The sequence below is a fragment of the Rutilus rutilus genome (assembly GCF_951802725.1).
Source record: "Rutilus rutilus genome assembly, chromosome: 11".
In the NCBI taxonomy this organism is placed as follows: Eukaryota; Metazoa; Chordata; class Actinopteri; order Cypriniformes; family Leuciscidae; genus Rutilus; species Rutilus rutilus.
The window spans coordinates 3,417,636-3,435,711 of NC_140216.1; the positions used below are offsets into that span (position 1 = coordinate 3,417,636).

General features: G+C 37.7%; 2 protein-coding genes across 3 annotated transcripts; one reads left to right on the forward strand and one right to left on the reverse strand.

Moving 5' to 3' along the window:
- The first annotated feature begins 5,080 nt into the window (after positions 1-5,080).
- fam83hb (family with sequence similarity 83 member Hb) lies at positions 5,081-14,075 on the forward strand. Its single transcript, XM_084422751.1, has 6 exons — positions 5,081-5,432; positions 8,280-8,749; positions 9,233-9,397; positions 9,483-9,607; positions 9,693-12,471; positions 12,889-14,075. The coding sequence occupies exons 2-6, from the start codon at positions 8,300-8,302 to the stop codon at positions 12,907-12,909; spliced, it is 3,540 nt and encodes a 1,179-aa protein (XP_084278877.1). The 5' UTR covers positions 5,081-5,432; positions 8,280-8,299; the 3' UTR covers positions 12,910-14,075.
- On the reverse strand, positions 13,668-17,791 carry LOC311299268 (synaptonemal complex central element protein 1). Of its 2 annotated transcripts, XM_084422752.1 has the most exons (10): positions 17,642-17,791; positions 17,463-17,510; positions 17,160-17,219; positions 17,006-17,080; positions 16,529-16,576; positions 16,309-16,363; positions 15,931-16,020; positions 15,603-15,666; positions 15,397-15,463; positions 13,668-14,403 (listed from the first exon to the last, which is right to left on the reverse strand). In XM_084422752.1, exons 1-10 carry the CDS (start codon positions 17,655-17,657, stop codon positions 14,306-14,308), a joined length of 621 nt encoding a protein of 206 aa, XP_084278878.1. In that variant the 5' UTR covers positions 17,658-17,791; the 3' UTR covers positions 13,668-14,305. The 2 variants fall into 2 exon arrangements, with proteins under 2 accessions (XP_084278878.1, XP_084278879.1); XM_084422753.1 differs by lacking the exon at positions 15,931-16,020 and having other exon boundaries at positions 14,146-14,403.
- Between the last annotated feature and the right edge of the window lie 285 nt (positions 17,792-18,076).

The window sequence follows — 18,076 nt, forward strand, 5'->3', positions numbered from 1 at the left end:
TTTTAGGTACATTCGGATCTCTGTATCTAGGCCGTGCTGACATGTAATAACCGGCCTTGGGATAACCGGATCTCCTGAGTGAGAAAAACACATATCGGGAGAAGACCCTCAACATTTGATATACATTCATCTGTTTTTCTAGGGTACTCTGACAGCAATGGTCACAGGGGTCCTTGAATGGTTACAGGGGTCCTTGAAGTCTATAGTTTAAAGGACCATTTCTTTGTTAAAGCTTTACTATTCTGCATTATATTAAAGTGTCCTCTCCTTGAGAGAAAGGACGCATTATCTTGATGTTTTGAGACGACTCTCCTGTTTATAGTTAGAGCCTGGCCAAACCTTGGAAAAGCTGTGTGTCGGTGTGTGTGTGTTAGTCTTCTTGGTTGCAGGTTAAGAAACCACTGGCATTATTGGAGATTGACTGAATTGTTATTGTTCGGGACATGCTGGCGCCCGTCAACCCAGATCTGCGACCTGGAAGTGTGTGTCAGCTGCATAATCGATGGAGATATGTTTCCGTCTATCTGTATATGTGTGGAAAAGTACTATGTTTATCTATTTCTTAGCCAATCAGAAACTGCAACCTGAAGCCAGGACGCCTACGAACTCCTGTGTGAGTCTTGAAGCTGACTTCTGCTGATGAAAACTGCAAACTATCTTCAGTAAATCTTTTCTTTAATTTATTAAAATTGTGACTCCGGGTCTTCATTCATCATATCTGGTTCTGGATCTTTAACCCTTACAGTTTTCTCGAGGTAATAGACCTTGGTTTACAGAGCCTATGGCTGTTGTTGAAATCTGTAATTTTATGGATTGTTTAAAAATCATTTACAACACCTTTAATAACCAGTCATTCCCAGCTATCAAAAATATGTTCTAAGAACATGTCGATAACTTCTCTCGGTTATGCAAACGTTAGTGAAAACATCAACATTCCATTTTAGAATTTTAGTGCAAACAATTATGATGATGTAACTTTGGAATGTTCTCTGACCGTTTTGAAACAAGTAATGCTTGAAAAACATTGAACGTCCAACTAAAATGTTACAAAATAAATGAACGATTTCCTTGAATGATGTGTAAATAACGCTGTGCTAACATTTTGAGAATGTTATTAAAGACCAGACACATTTTTTTATCGAACATTCTAATATTTTTACACAAACATATTTGAGACAAGATGAAATTAAATGAATTGAACATAAAAATTCAGAGAAACCAATCAACTAAACTCAATCTCAAATGCTTGTTGATTAATAAAAATAATAATAATGTTTAAATTACATGAAAAAATAGGTGCGTAAAAACTACACATATTTTGTTTAACTTAGTTCAGACATTTTGCTCTTATAAAAATTCTAATGATACAAAATAATGAAAAGTCAGTATACCGCATGGTGTTTGTGTGAGGATGTTAATGTGATGCATGATGACGGTTTATGTAGAATATTGCATTTTGTTTTATGATATATCTGTGAATGTGGATGGGTCATTCTTCTGTTTGATCTTGACTATAGAAACCAATTGCAAAATTCCTCTGTTGAGTCAATCAGAGCTATAGATCAGTTCAATTCACGTTTATTTGTAACCTTTTTATTTTATTTTAACTATTTATCTGTTGAAAATAGTCCTAACTATACAGCTGACTAATAGTAAAACATTGTAGTCACTATTTATGTGGTATCATGTAACGTCTTTCTTTAGGGGTGAATTCGGAGACACTTTCTCCCAGTCATCTCAATGGCAAAAGGAGGCCAGTAAACACTTTATTAGTTTTATAGCTGCGGTAACACTTTATTTTACAGTGTCCTTACATGTACTTACCATAGCACTAACAGTAAATTATGCATCATTACATGCAACTAACCCTCAACCAAATCCTAATCCTAACCCTAACCCTATAGTAAGTATGTAGTTAATTACTATTACTCAATGACTCCTTAAAATAACATGTAACCGAAGCTGCTTCGTCTTGAAAACATGACAACAATGATGGCTAATGGCTGACACGAATTCTTAAGTCACTCATATAACTTAACTGCTTGTACAACCTACTGGTATTTAAAGCATTTGGTTGATATAGATGTATATGAGACGCATGCATGAATAACTTTCAGACTTATGATCCCACACTTAAACATGCATAATTAAAAAGTGTCCAGTCATAATCATTAATGCTCTTGAATTTGATGTCTAACATTTCGGAATCATTCATGGAATTTAAGCGCATATTAAGATGGGAGACTTGGGAACTGAATTGTTTTTCTTTGTGCTTGGATTGTGAGATGGACATGGACCAACGGCGACACAGCCCGAGGTGTACATGATGACTGGAGAAGATGAGGCATTAAACTACTTTTGGCTCATAGCTTCAGGGGTTTGACATTTAATGTGAATAGATGCTACTTTACAGGTTTCAGCCTTGGATTATAGAAACCACCCGCGCTTATCAGTAATGTAACAGCAATGTTCCAGCACACACAAACAATAATTAAAAACATGACAAAACAAATACATAACACGTGAATGGACACAGTGAATGTTCACCTGGCTGTACTGCGATACACACAAGTGACAAATTGTGTACCAAAACATTAATGTGGTGGTGCGATGATCAATGTAAACTATATGCATAACTACAAAATAAAAGTTTTGTGTTTACATATTAAATGTGTGGGTACTGTGTAAAATTATTTTGTATATATAAATACACACACATGCATGTATACAGAATATTTAATAAAAATGTGTTATTTATATATAAAATATTTATATTTATATATAATATTAATTATATATAAACATACATGCAAATATTTCTTAAATATATACATGCATGTGTGTGTATTTATATATACAAAATGATTTTACACAGTACCCACACATTTATTATGTAAACACAAAACTTTTATTTTGGCCAGTTTTTTTTTATTAATCTTTGCCCATCACTAATAACACTGAATAATGAAAGTTTGTTTATGTGTGCATCTGTGTGTGTTTAAGTGCACAGAGAGCTGCCGTGTGTCACATGATACGCAGGTGTGATATTACAGCAGGAGAGGGGAATTGTGGGTGGGACTCTGCAAAAGGACACCCTGTTTCAAAGAGCACAGCACTGTTTTAAAGATCACTCTCCAGCGGATGGATGCATGCAGATCATGCTGAAACTTGTTTAGGTAATTAAACAAGATAGAGTTTGCAGATAAATGATCTCAAACTGTCTTTCGACATATTCTAGATTGGCTACTCTCAATCAAATCCTTTAGCTGGGAGGTAGAATTTTTTGGGTCTTAATAGTAAAAAGGCCCTTCGGCTTTAAAAAACACACATTTTAATTCATTTTATATTTTCCTCCTTGTTTATAGGCCTAAATGTGCACTGCTGAGAAACACATATCACAGGCAAGTGAAGCAATACTGAAAAACTTAATGTTTTGATACAACAGGAATATTTGCAAATGCCATATTTGTGGTAAAACTAAAAGTAATGATTTTTTTTGTTATGTGATTTGTGTGACCTTAAGTGAATGTGAGCAAGGTTATGTACACAACAGAAAAGGTCATGCTGGTGGTGTGTGTGTGTGTGTGTGAGGAATGAGTCTGTCCTAGGCGTGGTAAATGTCTCAGTTGCGCTGGCACATTCCTCGGCGGGCCGCACCCTTTCTCACACCCTCCCTCACCTGAGTGGTTGCTAAGGTAAACCAAATACAGACACACACTGACAAGATTATAAACTTTCAGAATCAACCACACAATCATAAACCCGAGGAAGAGAACATGAAAGTGCTCACAAAAAAAAAAAAAAAAAAAAAAAAATCTTCAGAGAACTCGAACAAAACTTCCCCATAAAAGGTAAAAGTCTGGCAGAATGAGGATGTTTAAGGCTTTTCCTTTTCAAGGTGGGGCAAAATCCTCTGGCTTTCTCCACCCCTGCACCGTCAACACTTTCATGCATGAGAATTATGCACTTACTCATACATACAAATTGCACTAAAGCAATCATCACGGCCTCATAAAGTACGTAATGTATTGATTGCTTCTAAGATGTCTTGATACTACAGATCAAATTGTACTTTGTTCTCACTTAAAAGTTAATTATATATATTAACCTGAAGTCTATTTATATTGAAATGTAATTAAACCATAATTGATATGCATAGGTCATTCCAAATGGGGGATTTCATTCCTTTAGGATCTGAAACATTCATTAAATCTCTCTCTCTCTCTATATATATATAATGGAGTAAATGCCCATTAAACACTAAACCATTTGTTAAAAAGAGAATCACTTTAATCAATTTAATCAAAAAATCATTGTACTAGTTATACAAGATACAAAAATGTAAGATAAAATAGTAAATAAAAACTTTATATTTATGAAATTCATTTTAAAATAAAGTTATGTAAAAATGGTTCTTCTTGATAAAATAATAGTGCTGTCAAATCAGTTAATCGCATCTAACAAAAGTTTGTGTTTATATGTGTATGACACACACACACACATATATATACACACAAACTTTTATGTTAGATGCTTTGACAGCACTAAAATAAAGCCTATAATATCCACTATTAAATCTAAATATGTATTAAGGAGAGAATAAATAGTCAATATTTATAATCATATTTACATTTATTGAAAAAGAAGATGTGGAATGAATGGATCTGTGTTGTTGAATTGAAAAATACCTGATTTAACTTTTAATATTGTTGTAGTTTAAGTCAGTTTACACGTGCACAGAAACTTGTTTTGATGAGATGGAAAAAGGGGAGCTTTAAAACATTCATTATGAATGAATAATTCATCTTCTATACAGTATACCATGTATGGCAGACATACACAACTCTCAACAGTGTGATCATGACCTGGGTGCGCCTTTGCTTTGTCCCATGAGCAACAATCCACCATCTGTCTGTCTGCTTCGCTGTGGAAAGAGGAAGAGAGGAAGAGATAGGAAGAGAATGAAGGAGAAGGGAGAGCTGGGATATGGAGTGCGCTTGTGAAACTCCTCGGGGCAATTTTATAGTTTAGTTATATGCAAATTGACAAACTCAAACAAACCCTGCAGTAAAAAACCTTCGTTGTATTTGTAGTTGTCCGTTTCTGTGTAGCTGTGGCTGTGGCTGTAGGTGAGCGCTGACGCTGGCGATGGTTGGGGAGGAGTTTCACAGCTGAAAGGGTTGAGCCGTTCATTACGAACCGACCCTTGTGTTAATATCTGAGACGTTCGAGCGGGCAGGACTCGGCCGAGCGCGAACAGGTTTCGCCAGGGCTGCTTTTCGCCTTGAAGCTCAATAGCATTGGGTGGGGTTTCCACCGCCGACGACACCAGGAATGTACCGCGGATGCGTTCGCTGAACAGGGGGAGAGAAGAACCGACTTTTTAGGAACGGAAAAAAAAGTTTATTCACCAAGTAACTCCAGCCGTAAAGGTAAGAGAACGAGGTCGAAAGTCTCAAATTACGAGCGCGAAAGTCTCAAGTTTATGAAACAGAAGAGAGTCATAAAGTGTTGAAGAGCAGTTTGAGGGTTGACAGTGAAGACAGTTTTTATCTTCAGGCGTTTTTATTCTTAAACGTTCTTTGCACTTTAATCTGAAACAGACTTGAAATGGTTAACTGTTCAAAGACGTTGAAGTGAGCGTTAAAACATCTGAGTAGCCTATTTTATAACTTGTTTGAACAGTCATTTTAGGAGGTGATGGAGTGAGGCGTGATCACTTCATCATTTATGAACAGTTATATAAACAGGGTAAATGTTCTTAAAACTACGAAATGTGCGTGTTTTATTAGAGTAAGTCTACTATTGATCTTTGAAATGGTTCAGTGTCGTGGGTGGACACAGACTTGTTCCTTTGTTATCAAGTAGGACTTTGGTTAGGGATTGGTTCTGGATGTCATCTCCTTGCATTGTCTTAAAACATTATACAACTCGAAATATTAAATTATCAATCTGTATTTTGTACTTGCACTGATTCTTTTATGTGGGTGAGGCCCAGGACAGGTAAACCTCACCATGAACAGACGTGTGTGCATTTCTATCATTTGCCATCTTTCATAATGTCACACACATGGTTGAGCTTGAGTTATGATGATATGACATTTAATTTTTTTTCACTTGTTGAAACACGAAGCTCTAAAAGGGTGTTGTTAGTAGATGATTACCAGCAGACTAGATCTAACAGAAACTTACTGTTGGCACATTATAATAATTATTGGATGTTTTTAGGGAAGAAATGTTTTTTTTTGGGGAAATCTAGCATGATTTCTATTGGCTGAGATGAAAATATCTAGAGGACCTGTTGATGGACGAAAGTTAAAGTAGCCATGTGACATGTAAAACATAATACAATGGACTATCAAAAGAAATATTAGTGCTTGACGTGAATTAAGAAAACTGGTTTTGAAGAGCATGTCAGGATCCTATCTTATTGCTGATAGCTATAAAACAATAATTATTTTCATGTTATGGCCAACAAATGATAAATGGCTGAAATTCTATTCTGTTTTGTCTAAAAGTACAAATAAAATAACATTATAATGCACAGTATGAAAAATTCACTTTGAGATTTGCTCAAGATTACATGCAACAGTGTTATTAAATTATTAGTGTTTATACTGTAGTGAGAATTAGATAATGGCAAAGGTAATCTAAATGTAAATTGATACCAATACATTTAATCAAATCTCTAATGTCAGCTAATAATCACTATGATACTGATATATTGTGCGTCTAGTCAAGATAACCAGAGAAATAGCTTGAACTGTCCTTTAAAGCATCCAGATAAAGATGTTTATATTGACATATTAAGTGTTTTTCATTTAAATATCACATGCAATTTGTTGCAGCTGTAAATATAACAGAATTCCACTATGAGCCGAATATTATCTTCATAAAAGAGTCAATCGGGTTCATTATGAACATTATTTGGCCATGCAAAAATCTTTTTGCTTGGTGAAAGTAATTACAAAAACTAAGCTATACTGAAATAATGACTGCCTGTTATATGTCAGTCTCACTGCCTGTTGTTACAGGAATAATTCACCCAGAAATGAGGATTCTGCATGTGCAGGCAATACATAATCTCTGAAAGTAAAACTGACTCATATCTAACTGTTGACACTTGCAGCGTTAGACCCACAGGAATAAAGTTTCTCTGCTCTGGTTCAATGTAATTTCATAACATCTTAGGTATTTTTTTTTTTCACATTTGGCCGTCCAATTGCGAAACCAATACAAACTGAATTATTATTAGAAGTCAGTCATTGGGTTTAAAGTGTGAATGAATCCACTCTAACATGATTTACTGGTCTGGGTGTCGACTCTCTGACGGAAACATGCTGACAGCACAGATTTCAGATTAGCTGAAAAAAAAGAGAGTAATTATGATGATAATAAGGGCTTGTCATGAGTAATGCATTTTTCGTTTTGGCATCACATAACATTCCTGTTAATACATTTTTATGAATCTCTTGTACATATGGGAGATTACAACATATAATAAACATGCTATGAATTAGCCACATGTCTTGGTTAATTTATGACCTGCTCAAAGTCTGATTCTAACTTGCATAGTTAAACGCAGCGAGTCTCTTTCACAAGAGCATCAGCAAAACACTCCCTTCTTTGATTCAGTCACATGTGTCTTCAGTTTTTCCCTTTCTGTTTATGTCTTTTCGCTTCCCCTCTTGCCCACAATGAGTCACTCGCCAACAGGCCGACAACGTTTCCCTGGTGATGTCTAAAATACAAACAAATGTACGCAAGTGGCTACAACCTTCAAAAACTTTAATACTGTGGCCTAACCTTGCTTAGGGGTCATTGTCTGAAGGCCCCACAACAGATAGGAATTTCTTATGTACACAAACAAAAAAAAGAGTTTTTTTTTTAGCTATCGCTAGTTAGCGATCCTAACTAGCATGCTGCATGCTTTTTTATTTATTTTTTGGTTGCATGAATATTTCATAATTATACACTTCTAGTCTTTTGACTGATTCATGATCTGAGTTGTACAACAAATAATATTGGCTTGGCATGCAAAATTTGTGCTTCCTGGATCCTGTTGTATCATAGTGCACATGGTCAATTATAAAAGTGTTATTTCCTATTTGTTAATGTTGCCTAGCAGTAGTAGGCAGAAGCAAACATGTTTGTGCTAAAATTGTGAACATTTTCTGCAATAATATTGGATAAAATAGTGTAATAGAAATAGAATAGTTTCCAGATGCTCTGATTAGATTATTCCACATGCTTATTTATTGAAACATTTTGTTTCTTAGGTTGTTTTCCCTGCTCCACCATGGCCCACCGCTCCCAGAGTTCTTCATTGGGAGACAACCCCCTGGATCCCAATTATTTGCGTCCGCATTACCGGGAAGAGTATCGCATGGCTATTGATGCCCTGGTGGAGGAGGACACTGAGGGCTACTACAACTTTTTACAAAGTGCTAATGTAGTTGACTTTTTATCGAGGTCAGAGATTGAGCATATTAAAAGCACTGTACATTCACCACAGTGTGCTGGAAATGTACCAGAACTGCCATATCGAGAAATAGATGAGGATGGGTCTTCTGACACATACTGGCCGCTGCATTCTGACTTGGATGCTCCGGGACTAGACCTTGGCTGGCCTCTGCAGCAACACTGTTTTGTGGGACCCACAGAGGTCACAATTTTGGTGAACCCTGGTGACCCCGAAATGCCCAGCATTAAGGATCAGGCACGGCGACTCATCAAAAATGCTCATCAGGTTAGTGATTTATCATTTATAAATAACATCAGGCTGGATTTTCCTCAGTAAAAAAAACATGTTTAAAATTATGAACACTTGAAGACTGTGACCAGCCAAATAATACTCATTTTATGTTGGTTATTGTACATAGAATAAAATGATCATGGCAGGCTGCAAATAGGGCATTTTTGCAATGGCTTCAGTAAATGAAAACCATCAGTGCTGATCGTGATATCGCTGACATTGATATTGAGTGCACCTTTTGAAAACGTAAATCATACAAATTTTGTGCCATAATCGCATGTCATGTTAAATCAGATTTAGACATCATCGTTGGTTCTTTGGAAAAGGCTATGCTTTATTAATTTTTTCTTTCTTACAAATTTGAATTGTAAGTAAAGTTTAGTAAAAGTGCAAAAAACCTAGTATCTTGTAACTTGACTAGTTTTAATTGTCAAGGTGATTCCTTATTGCTATTTTTTTCCTTTCTCTTTCTAACAGGTCATTGCAGTGGTGATGGATATTTTCACAGATGTTGATATATTTTCTGATCTTCTGGATGCTACAACACGTCATGTGCCTGTCTATATCTTGCTGGATGAACAAAATGCCCATCATTTTGTTAACATGGTGGCAAGCTGTAAAGTTAACCTGGATATGATCCATGTAAGTTAAGCTGATCTCAGCTAGCCTAAGTTTTAATTAAAAGTGTAAGAAAATACAGGCTTAATGGCGACTTCACTGGTTACAGATGATGCGGGTACGGACAGTAGCAGGCATTACCTATTTCTGCCGCTCAGGGAAATCATTTAAAGGTCAAGTGATGGACCGCTTTCTTCTGACAGACTGCAGAGCAGTGATCAGTGGAAATTACAGGTGAGCTCAGTGACATTTGAATGCAGATAAGAATAATTCTCTGTATTGTATGACATTGTAAATGTTTCTTTCTCTCTTTTTCCAGCTTTATGTGGTCTTTTGAGAAGATCCACCGCTGCATCGCCCATTTGTTCCTCGGAGAACTAGTTTCCACTTTTGATGAGGAGTTTCGTATTTTGTTTGCTCAGTCTCAGCCTCTTGTTGTTGAAAATGCCCTTGTACCCATGCCACAAGATAGTTACCTTGGCAGCCAGTTTGGCTTTAAAAGGACTCAGTCACTAAGGAATCCCAGAGGGAATACCAGACCTCGCCAGCCTGAACTTACTGGTTACCCGTTCGGGGATCGTCTTGAGTCTTTACTACCTTTTCGGAGGGATGACACGTTCCGCCATACGCTTGAACCAAGTGCAGGTCCTATGCAGGTCACAAAATATGCAACACAGCAGTTCAGGATGCAACAGTCATTCTTGGATCAAGGACGCTCAATGATGGCGTCCCAGCAGCTGGAAATGAACGCCTTTAAGAGGCATAGCTATGCAGAGGGAACCCACGAGACCTACGCCTCTTCCCGGCAGTACATGAAACAGCGTGTAATGAACAACTTGGAGGAGAAGGAATCGCATTACCAGCGAGAACAACATTATTATCAGAGCGAGGGCACGAGACATGATTCTGAGCGTGGGCCATATGACCGTCTTAACTATGGCACGTACCAGACAGATCAACAGTCTGATTCTGCATATCCCCCTGAACTTGAAGCACCAGGAAATATGAATGTTTTATCCTCCGATGACCTCAAAAGTGATTCAGAAAAACAATATTATGCAGGCGGGGGACGCTATGGTCCACAAAACCACAAGAGGCCTGCTGCGGGCCACTCATATGCCTGTCAGAGTTCACCAACTCAGCCTCATCCTCCAGACCAGAAGCAGTTGTTCTCCTCTGGAGAGCAGGTACGCCAGTCCCAGGATCCCAGTGTGAAGCAGGGATTGCGGAGCTGGAGAATCAACTCTTATCTCAGCACTTATGAAGATACAGGAGAGGAGGGCCTGCATCAGCCCATGGGTCCTGATGCTTTTGATGAGCCACATCAACAACCTGACAGCAGACTGTATGCCTCAGAGGGCCCAGGCCTTAATTTTCCCAATAGGGAGCGTCCAAATATCCCAACTAAACCAAACCTTGACTTGCGACCGCGCTTTGGTAAACCCATAATCCAAGATAGGAATCAAGTAAAAGATATTCTCTCTGACCTAGGTCCCACAAGTACTGATACACTAAAGCCAGCTATTTCAGCTTCATCACTATCATCTTCAACAGACAATGAGAAGGAGGCGGAACCAAGGGAAATCAGCATTACCAAGCACGAGTCGTTCCGATCTCGAATTAACCCAATGCTGCAAAGGAGCTCAAGACTACGGTCTTCTTTAATCTTCAGCTCCTCAAAGCTGGAGCAACACAGTTCCTCGCAAGCTAAGTCTGGTGGGGAGTTACAAGAGGAGAAAGATGAGAGTGAGCCTATTCGATACTCATCCATTGTGGCAGAGATTCTCGAGAAGAGGAGATCGCTGTCAAGAGAGCCATTTGATTGGAGTAAGCATAAAAAAGCAGATGAAAAAGATGTTAAAAACGGATCAACAGGAGACCTGACTACGATCAAAGACTCCAAAGAGGAGCCCATCAAAGAAAAGGAGAAACCTGACAACCCTGAACCTAAGGACAACAAAGCTACACAGCCAACCAAGCCTTCGACATCTCAGCAAACAACTTCTTCCGTAAACGTGAATGATCCAGCAAGCCGACTTCAGTATTTCAAAGATCTGGAAGAAAAGAGAAAGACCTCAAAGTTAGAGTCAGATTCGGTTAAAAGTAGAGAAGCAGCCATGAAAAAGCCAGACCTCCCTGATAAAGCAACCAAACTTCCAAATGTGCTTGTTTCTTCAGAGGAGTCCACTGTAAAGACACAAGAACCCTCATTTACACTATCAGATCCTGTAACACAGCACGTGGCATTCACATCGAATCCAAAACCTTCTGAAGTCTGTGTGGACAGGCCAAACATAAACAGCAAATCTCTGACAGAGAGCACAGCTGATGCAGCAAAGAAAGAGCCCGCTAAGGAACCAACCAAGTCTCTCCGGCCTTTCCCTTCACCCAAGTTCTTGAAACCATTCAAAAGCTCCCAGTCCTCTCATCGTCGGATCTCATGCGGTGAGGAGATTCTCACGGATGCGACAGATGCTGAAAAGAGCGAGCTTAAGAAGTCCCGCAGCCTCAGCTCATCTGGCATGTCCCGCACAGAGTCCAAAGAAAGCCTGAGCTCCCTAAACATTGGGAGCTCTGATGGCAAAGATACAAAAGCCCTTGATTTCCTCAAGAAACAAACGCAGAGACTGAAGGGTTTCCTTGGGCCAAAGGGAGATAAGAAGCACTCAGGAGTGTCCAACTCTCAAGAGGACAAGTCAATGAAAACAGTCCCTGAGGTGCAAGAGAATCCCTCAGACAAAGAGAAACCCTCTGAATCCAAATCATCTTTAACCACCGTAGAGACCAACAAGCCCACTGTTAAACCGGCTCAATCACGCTATCAGTCCTCTACCTCGAATGTAATATTCAGTAGCAACCTCAGGGATGATACCAAGGTGATCCTAGAGCAAATCTCAGCAAATAGCCAGAAGAACAGACAGCAGAATGAAGAGTCTGGGAAAAGCGAGGGGAGCAAGGAAGATGACGTTTCCAATTCATCCTTACAGGTTCCAAAGAACCGGTTCGGCCGAACTCCAGTCAACCCACAGGAGAGGGACAATCTGCTGAAGAGAATAGAGAGCATGCGCAAAGAAAAGAAAGTCTACAGTCGCTTTGAGGTACTTTTTCGTAACCAAGAAGAGTGTTGCTGGGAACAGGGAAATAAAGAGAAGGCAGAGCAAGTCTGACTACGTTAATCACATTCTTGTACAATATTTGTAATGTATTTGGTGAAATATATAAATTCTAAGCTAAGCATTTAATGTAGCATTTAATGCCTAATTATATTTATTGACGAATTGTCTTTTTCCTTTTACGTTGTTAATTTATTATTTGCCTTTACATTCTCTTGTGGTATGCATAGAATTGACAAATCTCTTTACATTTCAACATTAAAAATTCAGTGTCGTTATATCCCATTCCATGCAGCCTTTCATCTATTTATGTTTTCGTTTATGATAGAAATAAATGGAATAGACTATCACATACTATTTGTGGGATGTTTCATTCACATATCTGTCACTCTACTTCAACAGATGGGGAATAACCTGGGATAACAAAACTTGGAGGAAGGGGCCAATGTTCCTCACGGAGGAACTGTAAAGACAACCTGAAACTGAACTAAAAATTGTACCAAACATCCCCAAATACTGGCAAAAACTGACAGAGAAGCAAGTAAGTCGCTTCAGATAAAAGCGTCTGCTAAATGACTAGTAACCTAAATGGTCCATGGATCTCACATAAACAACACGAAAATAGCACAAGCTCAAATATGAGGAGTCTTGCTGCGGCAGGAAAAATATTCCTCGCTCTGTGCCAATCTGAGCCCACAAATGATTCACTTTGCCCTTATAAGGCATCAGGGCATACCTCAACTGCAATCACACAGGATAGAGAATAAAAAAATCAGGCCAAAGGAGGGTTCGAACGTCAAGATGTTTGTGATGCAAATATTGCCATTTTCAGCTCTGGTAAAGGATATTAACATGTCAGGGCAGATCTTGAGATATGCTACTCCAAAGGCACTAAAACACGCCCTCGTTAAAGTACACCACACAAACACCCCAGGACACGTCATGCTGAACTTATGCTTTGGTGGTGACTGTGCCAATGGATCACGGGCACAAAGGAAAACGGAGATGGTTGGTAGACGACGCTTTTACTTTTTGAAGGCAAAGAACACTGAAACTGAAGATGTCAACAACAACAAAAATGACTGGAAAGTATGTAAGGGATGTATGAAAATGAAAGGAGGCTTATTCATTCCTCTATTTAAACGGTGCTGTCAAGGAAGTGGATTGAAAGCTGAGAAAGTGATTTGGGGAATTTTATTACAATTACGATGTTGCAGTATAATAGGGGCAGACCTACTACACATGTACATTCCTGCATGAACCGTGTTGTCAGGAGAATCTGGACAATATTGGGTTTGATAAAGATGTTCTCAGGACTGGGCTTTGGCCTGTATTTTGTCAATGCAAAATGAAATTAAGATTGAATGGTATTACTGAACACCAAAGAGTGCCCTGCTGGATGTGTCATAGGACTGATTTATGGAAACTGGAAGTTGATCTAATTAGGAATATCGGATTGAGGAGTTTGAATTTGAGTGTCATCGATACAGTTTATGTATATAAATACAAATCTTGGGGAATTTAGGCTTGTTTACAAACTTTTTTATTGTGTCTTATAAATTCTGAATAAATGGATTAGAAACGCTTATATTCTAGGTATGGGTATGATTTGATTGAGGTTTATTATCAGTATTTGTACTTCTTTTTTCTTTTTTTTTTGATGGCATAACACAACAACAGTACATATGGCAACAAGTTAAAATAGAATGGAAAACACAATGGAAAAAACACTTCTCTAACTTCTCTATCTGCTGTAAAATTAGCAATTTGTTGGAATACAGTAGGAACTCAACTCAAGTTTGCGAAATGTGTGAGACATTCATGGTGCTTTTTCATAAGTGTCCATGTGCATCTCTGCATGCTGGGTGTGGCTTAACCCGTCCAGCAGCTTGGTCAACTGCTCCAGCTTCTGTTGCTCTGTTAGGGATAGACACACAAACACACAGGAAAGTATCAGATTACTCTGAGGATGAAGTTGGTCTCTTGTTTAAGGATGTTGAGAGCTCAGTTTTAGGTCGTGAGGACACTTGTGTAAGAGGTTACATTACTGTGCAATCCTATCCTTGCAAGTCATCTTACTATACTATCTTCATTCAGCCCAAATAGTCCCGAGTAGCATGCTAATACAGTAGTGGACAAAAGTGATGTCTGGCATCTTCACCTTTTGTAAAATATTATATAAAAAAAAAATGTGTCAGGATATTATGTAGTTGTGCTTCGAGTCAATTGTTTTATTTGTGATAGCCAAATTGTACAGACATCATTTTTGGTCTGGCTGTCATACAAAGAATTTATGAACATGCAAAAACAAGCGAGAAATGCTTTAAAATGCTTGCAAACTTGACTGTGCTAGTCATGAAGGTGTGGATGCGCTCTTCCCTAAGCGCTAAAACTTACAAAGAATTCACAATTTACAGTAGTATTCTCATTTTAATTTTAAGTAGCCGATATGACAGACTTGCACTGCACATATTGCACTTAACTGTGTGAAATTATATGATTCCAATCATATTTCAAGCTATTTAAAACCATCATGGTGAACAGAAAATAAAATAAAACCTTTAGTTGTAGTTTGCCTTTTTTGCGAAGTAATTTTGCCAGATAAATACCTTAACCAAGTTTAGCGTTTTGTTCCTCCTTATATTTTGATGGTTCAGTTGAACTTGTAGGGTTATTTAAATCAAATATCCCCCTCCAGACATTACTTTTGGCCACTACTGTATGCTGTTCTGCCTCGTGGCCAGGCCAAATGAGTCATTTCGGAAAAAATGACTGGATTAATTTGACTTCAAATGTCTGCATGAAACCAGAAAGCCTCAAATGTCACGCTGAACATGCAGCTACACACACTGGTCATTACTGGAGAGAGCCATACAACTTAAGCGATGGAACAAAATGAACAAAACGCACCGGCCTTCAGCAGCTGCTCGGTGGTGTATTCTGCAGACTGTATTTCTGCTGGAAGTCTTTGTGGAGTCTGGGAAAAACAAAAAGAAAATGGACCGTAAAATGCCACCAATCTGTAAATTAATAAAGGCGTTTACATTTCACAAGTAGAGAAAGCTTATTTGTTTTTTATATTGTTATTTTAATATCCATTCTATTAGACCACTTACAAAGACAGTAGACAGGTTTTTATGCTGCTCCATCAACTGCTGAAGCTGATTCTCAAACTTCATCCTAGAATAAATTAGATAAAAATTAGTTTCAATGTACAATACGCTCTTTTATTTTACAATTGTTAACCTAATCAGTAACGTGACATTTCATTAAGAATATGGGCATTACAATAAATGTTCTAGCGATACTTGCAATAATGTACAGTATGTTCATGTCTAAGAAGTTGTGACAGCATCTCATAACTAATTCTGATATCTAAAGAGATGGTAATGCTTGAATTCGAGGAGGAGTTTCCTATTCGCTGTTATAAACAGTGAGTCATACCGAATCTTTCTGTGCTTTAGCTTCGTCTCCTGGATCTGAAAGCAGTACTGCTTTACCAGTTCCTCTTTCTGATGGTTCTGCTCAAGCTGCCTACAGAGTTACACGTTAGACTTTAAATCAGATGTAAAGATGACCCCCCCCCCCCCCCCCCCGGTACATCTCAAAAACATTTCTGTGTGAACAAATTCTGCTTTCAACGTCATCCTATTTTTAATATGATTTGTGTACTGGGTATTGAGTGAATACACGCCCTGTACGAGACCAAAGCTCAGTGTTTAGGGACGTGACTCGTGTTGTGTTTTACACGCGAGCAGTTTCCATTATGGTGTGCAGTAATTCAGAGCTTTAAATACCCATGAGTGTTATTTGGATATCTACCTTTGTGCCTCTTGCTGGATGTCCTCACATTTGAGCTGCATAGATCTATTTAACTCTGTATGAAAAGAATGTTTGTGGTAACACTGTAAATATATCTGATAACAAGGCTTAAATGTAACTTATTGGTGATTTCATGTACAGTAATGATCATTTTATTTGTGTGGTTCTATACAGTGTTATATAAATGCAAATCCCTCAGTATTTGGTTTTAGACAAGCACCTTCCTTTTCATTTAATGTTCCCTCCAACTGTAAGGCTTCAGCATTTACTGTAACAAAAAAACTCATTTGAATGAATAGTCATGTATAATTCATGGTCATTTGACATTTAAAAGGATAGTTCACCCAACAATGAAAATTCTGTCATCATTTACCCACCCATCAAGTGTTTCCAAACCTGTATTAATTTCTTTCTTGTGTTGAACACACACACAAAAAAAGATATTTTGAAGAATGTTGGTAACCAGACAGTTGACAGTAGCCATTGATTTCCATAGTAATTTTTTTCCTATATGGAAGTCAAGAGCTACCTTACCGTCAACTGTTTGATTACCATCATTCTTTAAAATATCTTCTTTTGTGTTCAACAGAACAAAGAAACTCATACAGGTTTGGAACAACTTGAGGTGGAGTAAGTAATGACAAAATGTTCATTTTTGGGTGAACTATCCCTTTAAGGGTAATACAAGCATACATACAGGCATCTTCCTCCTCCTTTCTAGCACTTATGAAGAGTATGGTTTCCTTCACCTCATCTTCAAGGCTTTTCTTGGCTGAAATCAATATATGGGTGTTCATTTTTGCTGTTTAACGTGTTAATTTACAGTCTAAAGATGTCAATTGGCAATTTACCTTGTTGCAGATTCCTGAGTTTGATTAACAGCTCCGCTGGTCTCGGTTCTGTTCGCTTGCCTATAAAACATTACTAAATGTTATGTAAGAAATACAAAGGATTTAAGTCCCATTGAGTGGACAAACATTAAAGATCTGGTTTATGGGTGAGGCTATGGGAAAAACTAAGATAACGTAACGAGCACAAACTCGTCGGTTAAGTGGAATTATTTTTTTTAATTAGGCTAACTATATTGTTTAAAATGAGATGTAGACTAATAGAAAATAATTAATATAATAGCTCGTCAGTGATTCATGTCATACCTGGGCTTTTTGGTGTCTTTATAATATCTTCAATGCTGAAAGATGACTCTGTACAAAACAATATTTAGCAAGCTGCAATACTCGAAAATCAAACTCAACCTGCTTATCTTAGCCGACTAGTCAAACACCTCAGACTTACACAAAAACAAACAACACAACAAAACAAAACAACAACTCACCAAGTATCAGACTCATTACGACGCCAGTTATGTATTAAATACAACTAAATATCTCTCAACTTGTAAAGTAATAAATATGTTAATGAGAATGTCGTTTGTTGTCAGTTGGAATATCTGATGTTCCTCGCGCACTTTCCAACCGCTGTTCGCGCGCAGCTGTATTTTGAATAATTGTATTGAGTATTCTCGTAAAAACTTAAACCTATACGACATATATATAAAATGATGAATTAAAATTAATTTCATTAATTGATTTAAATGTATATCAATATTGATTTAGCAACATATAGAGGGATCACAGACCTCAACTCTTTACGCCATTTGGTTGTAAATTGATAATTTGGCGCCATCATCTGGTAAAGAATGGAATTACAAGCAGCGTGGAATTATGAATAAAAATTAATAGGCACATTATAAAAGTCTCTTTTCTTGAAT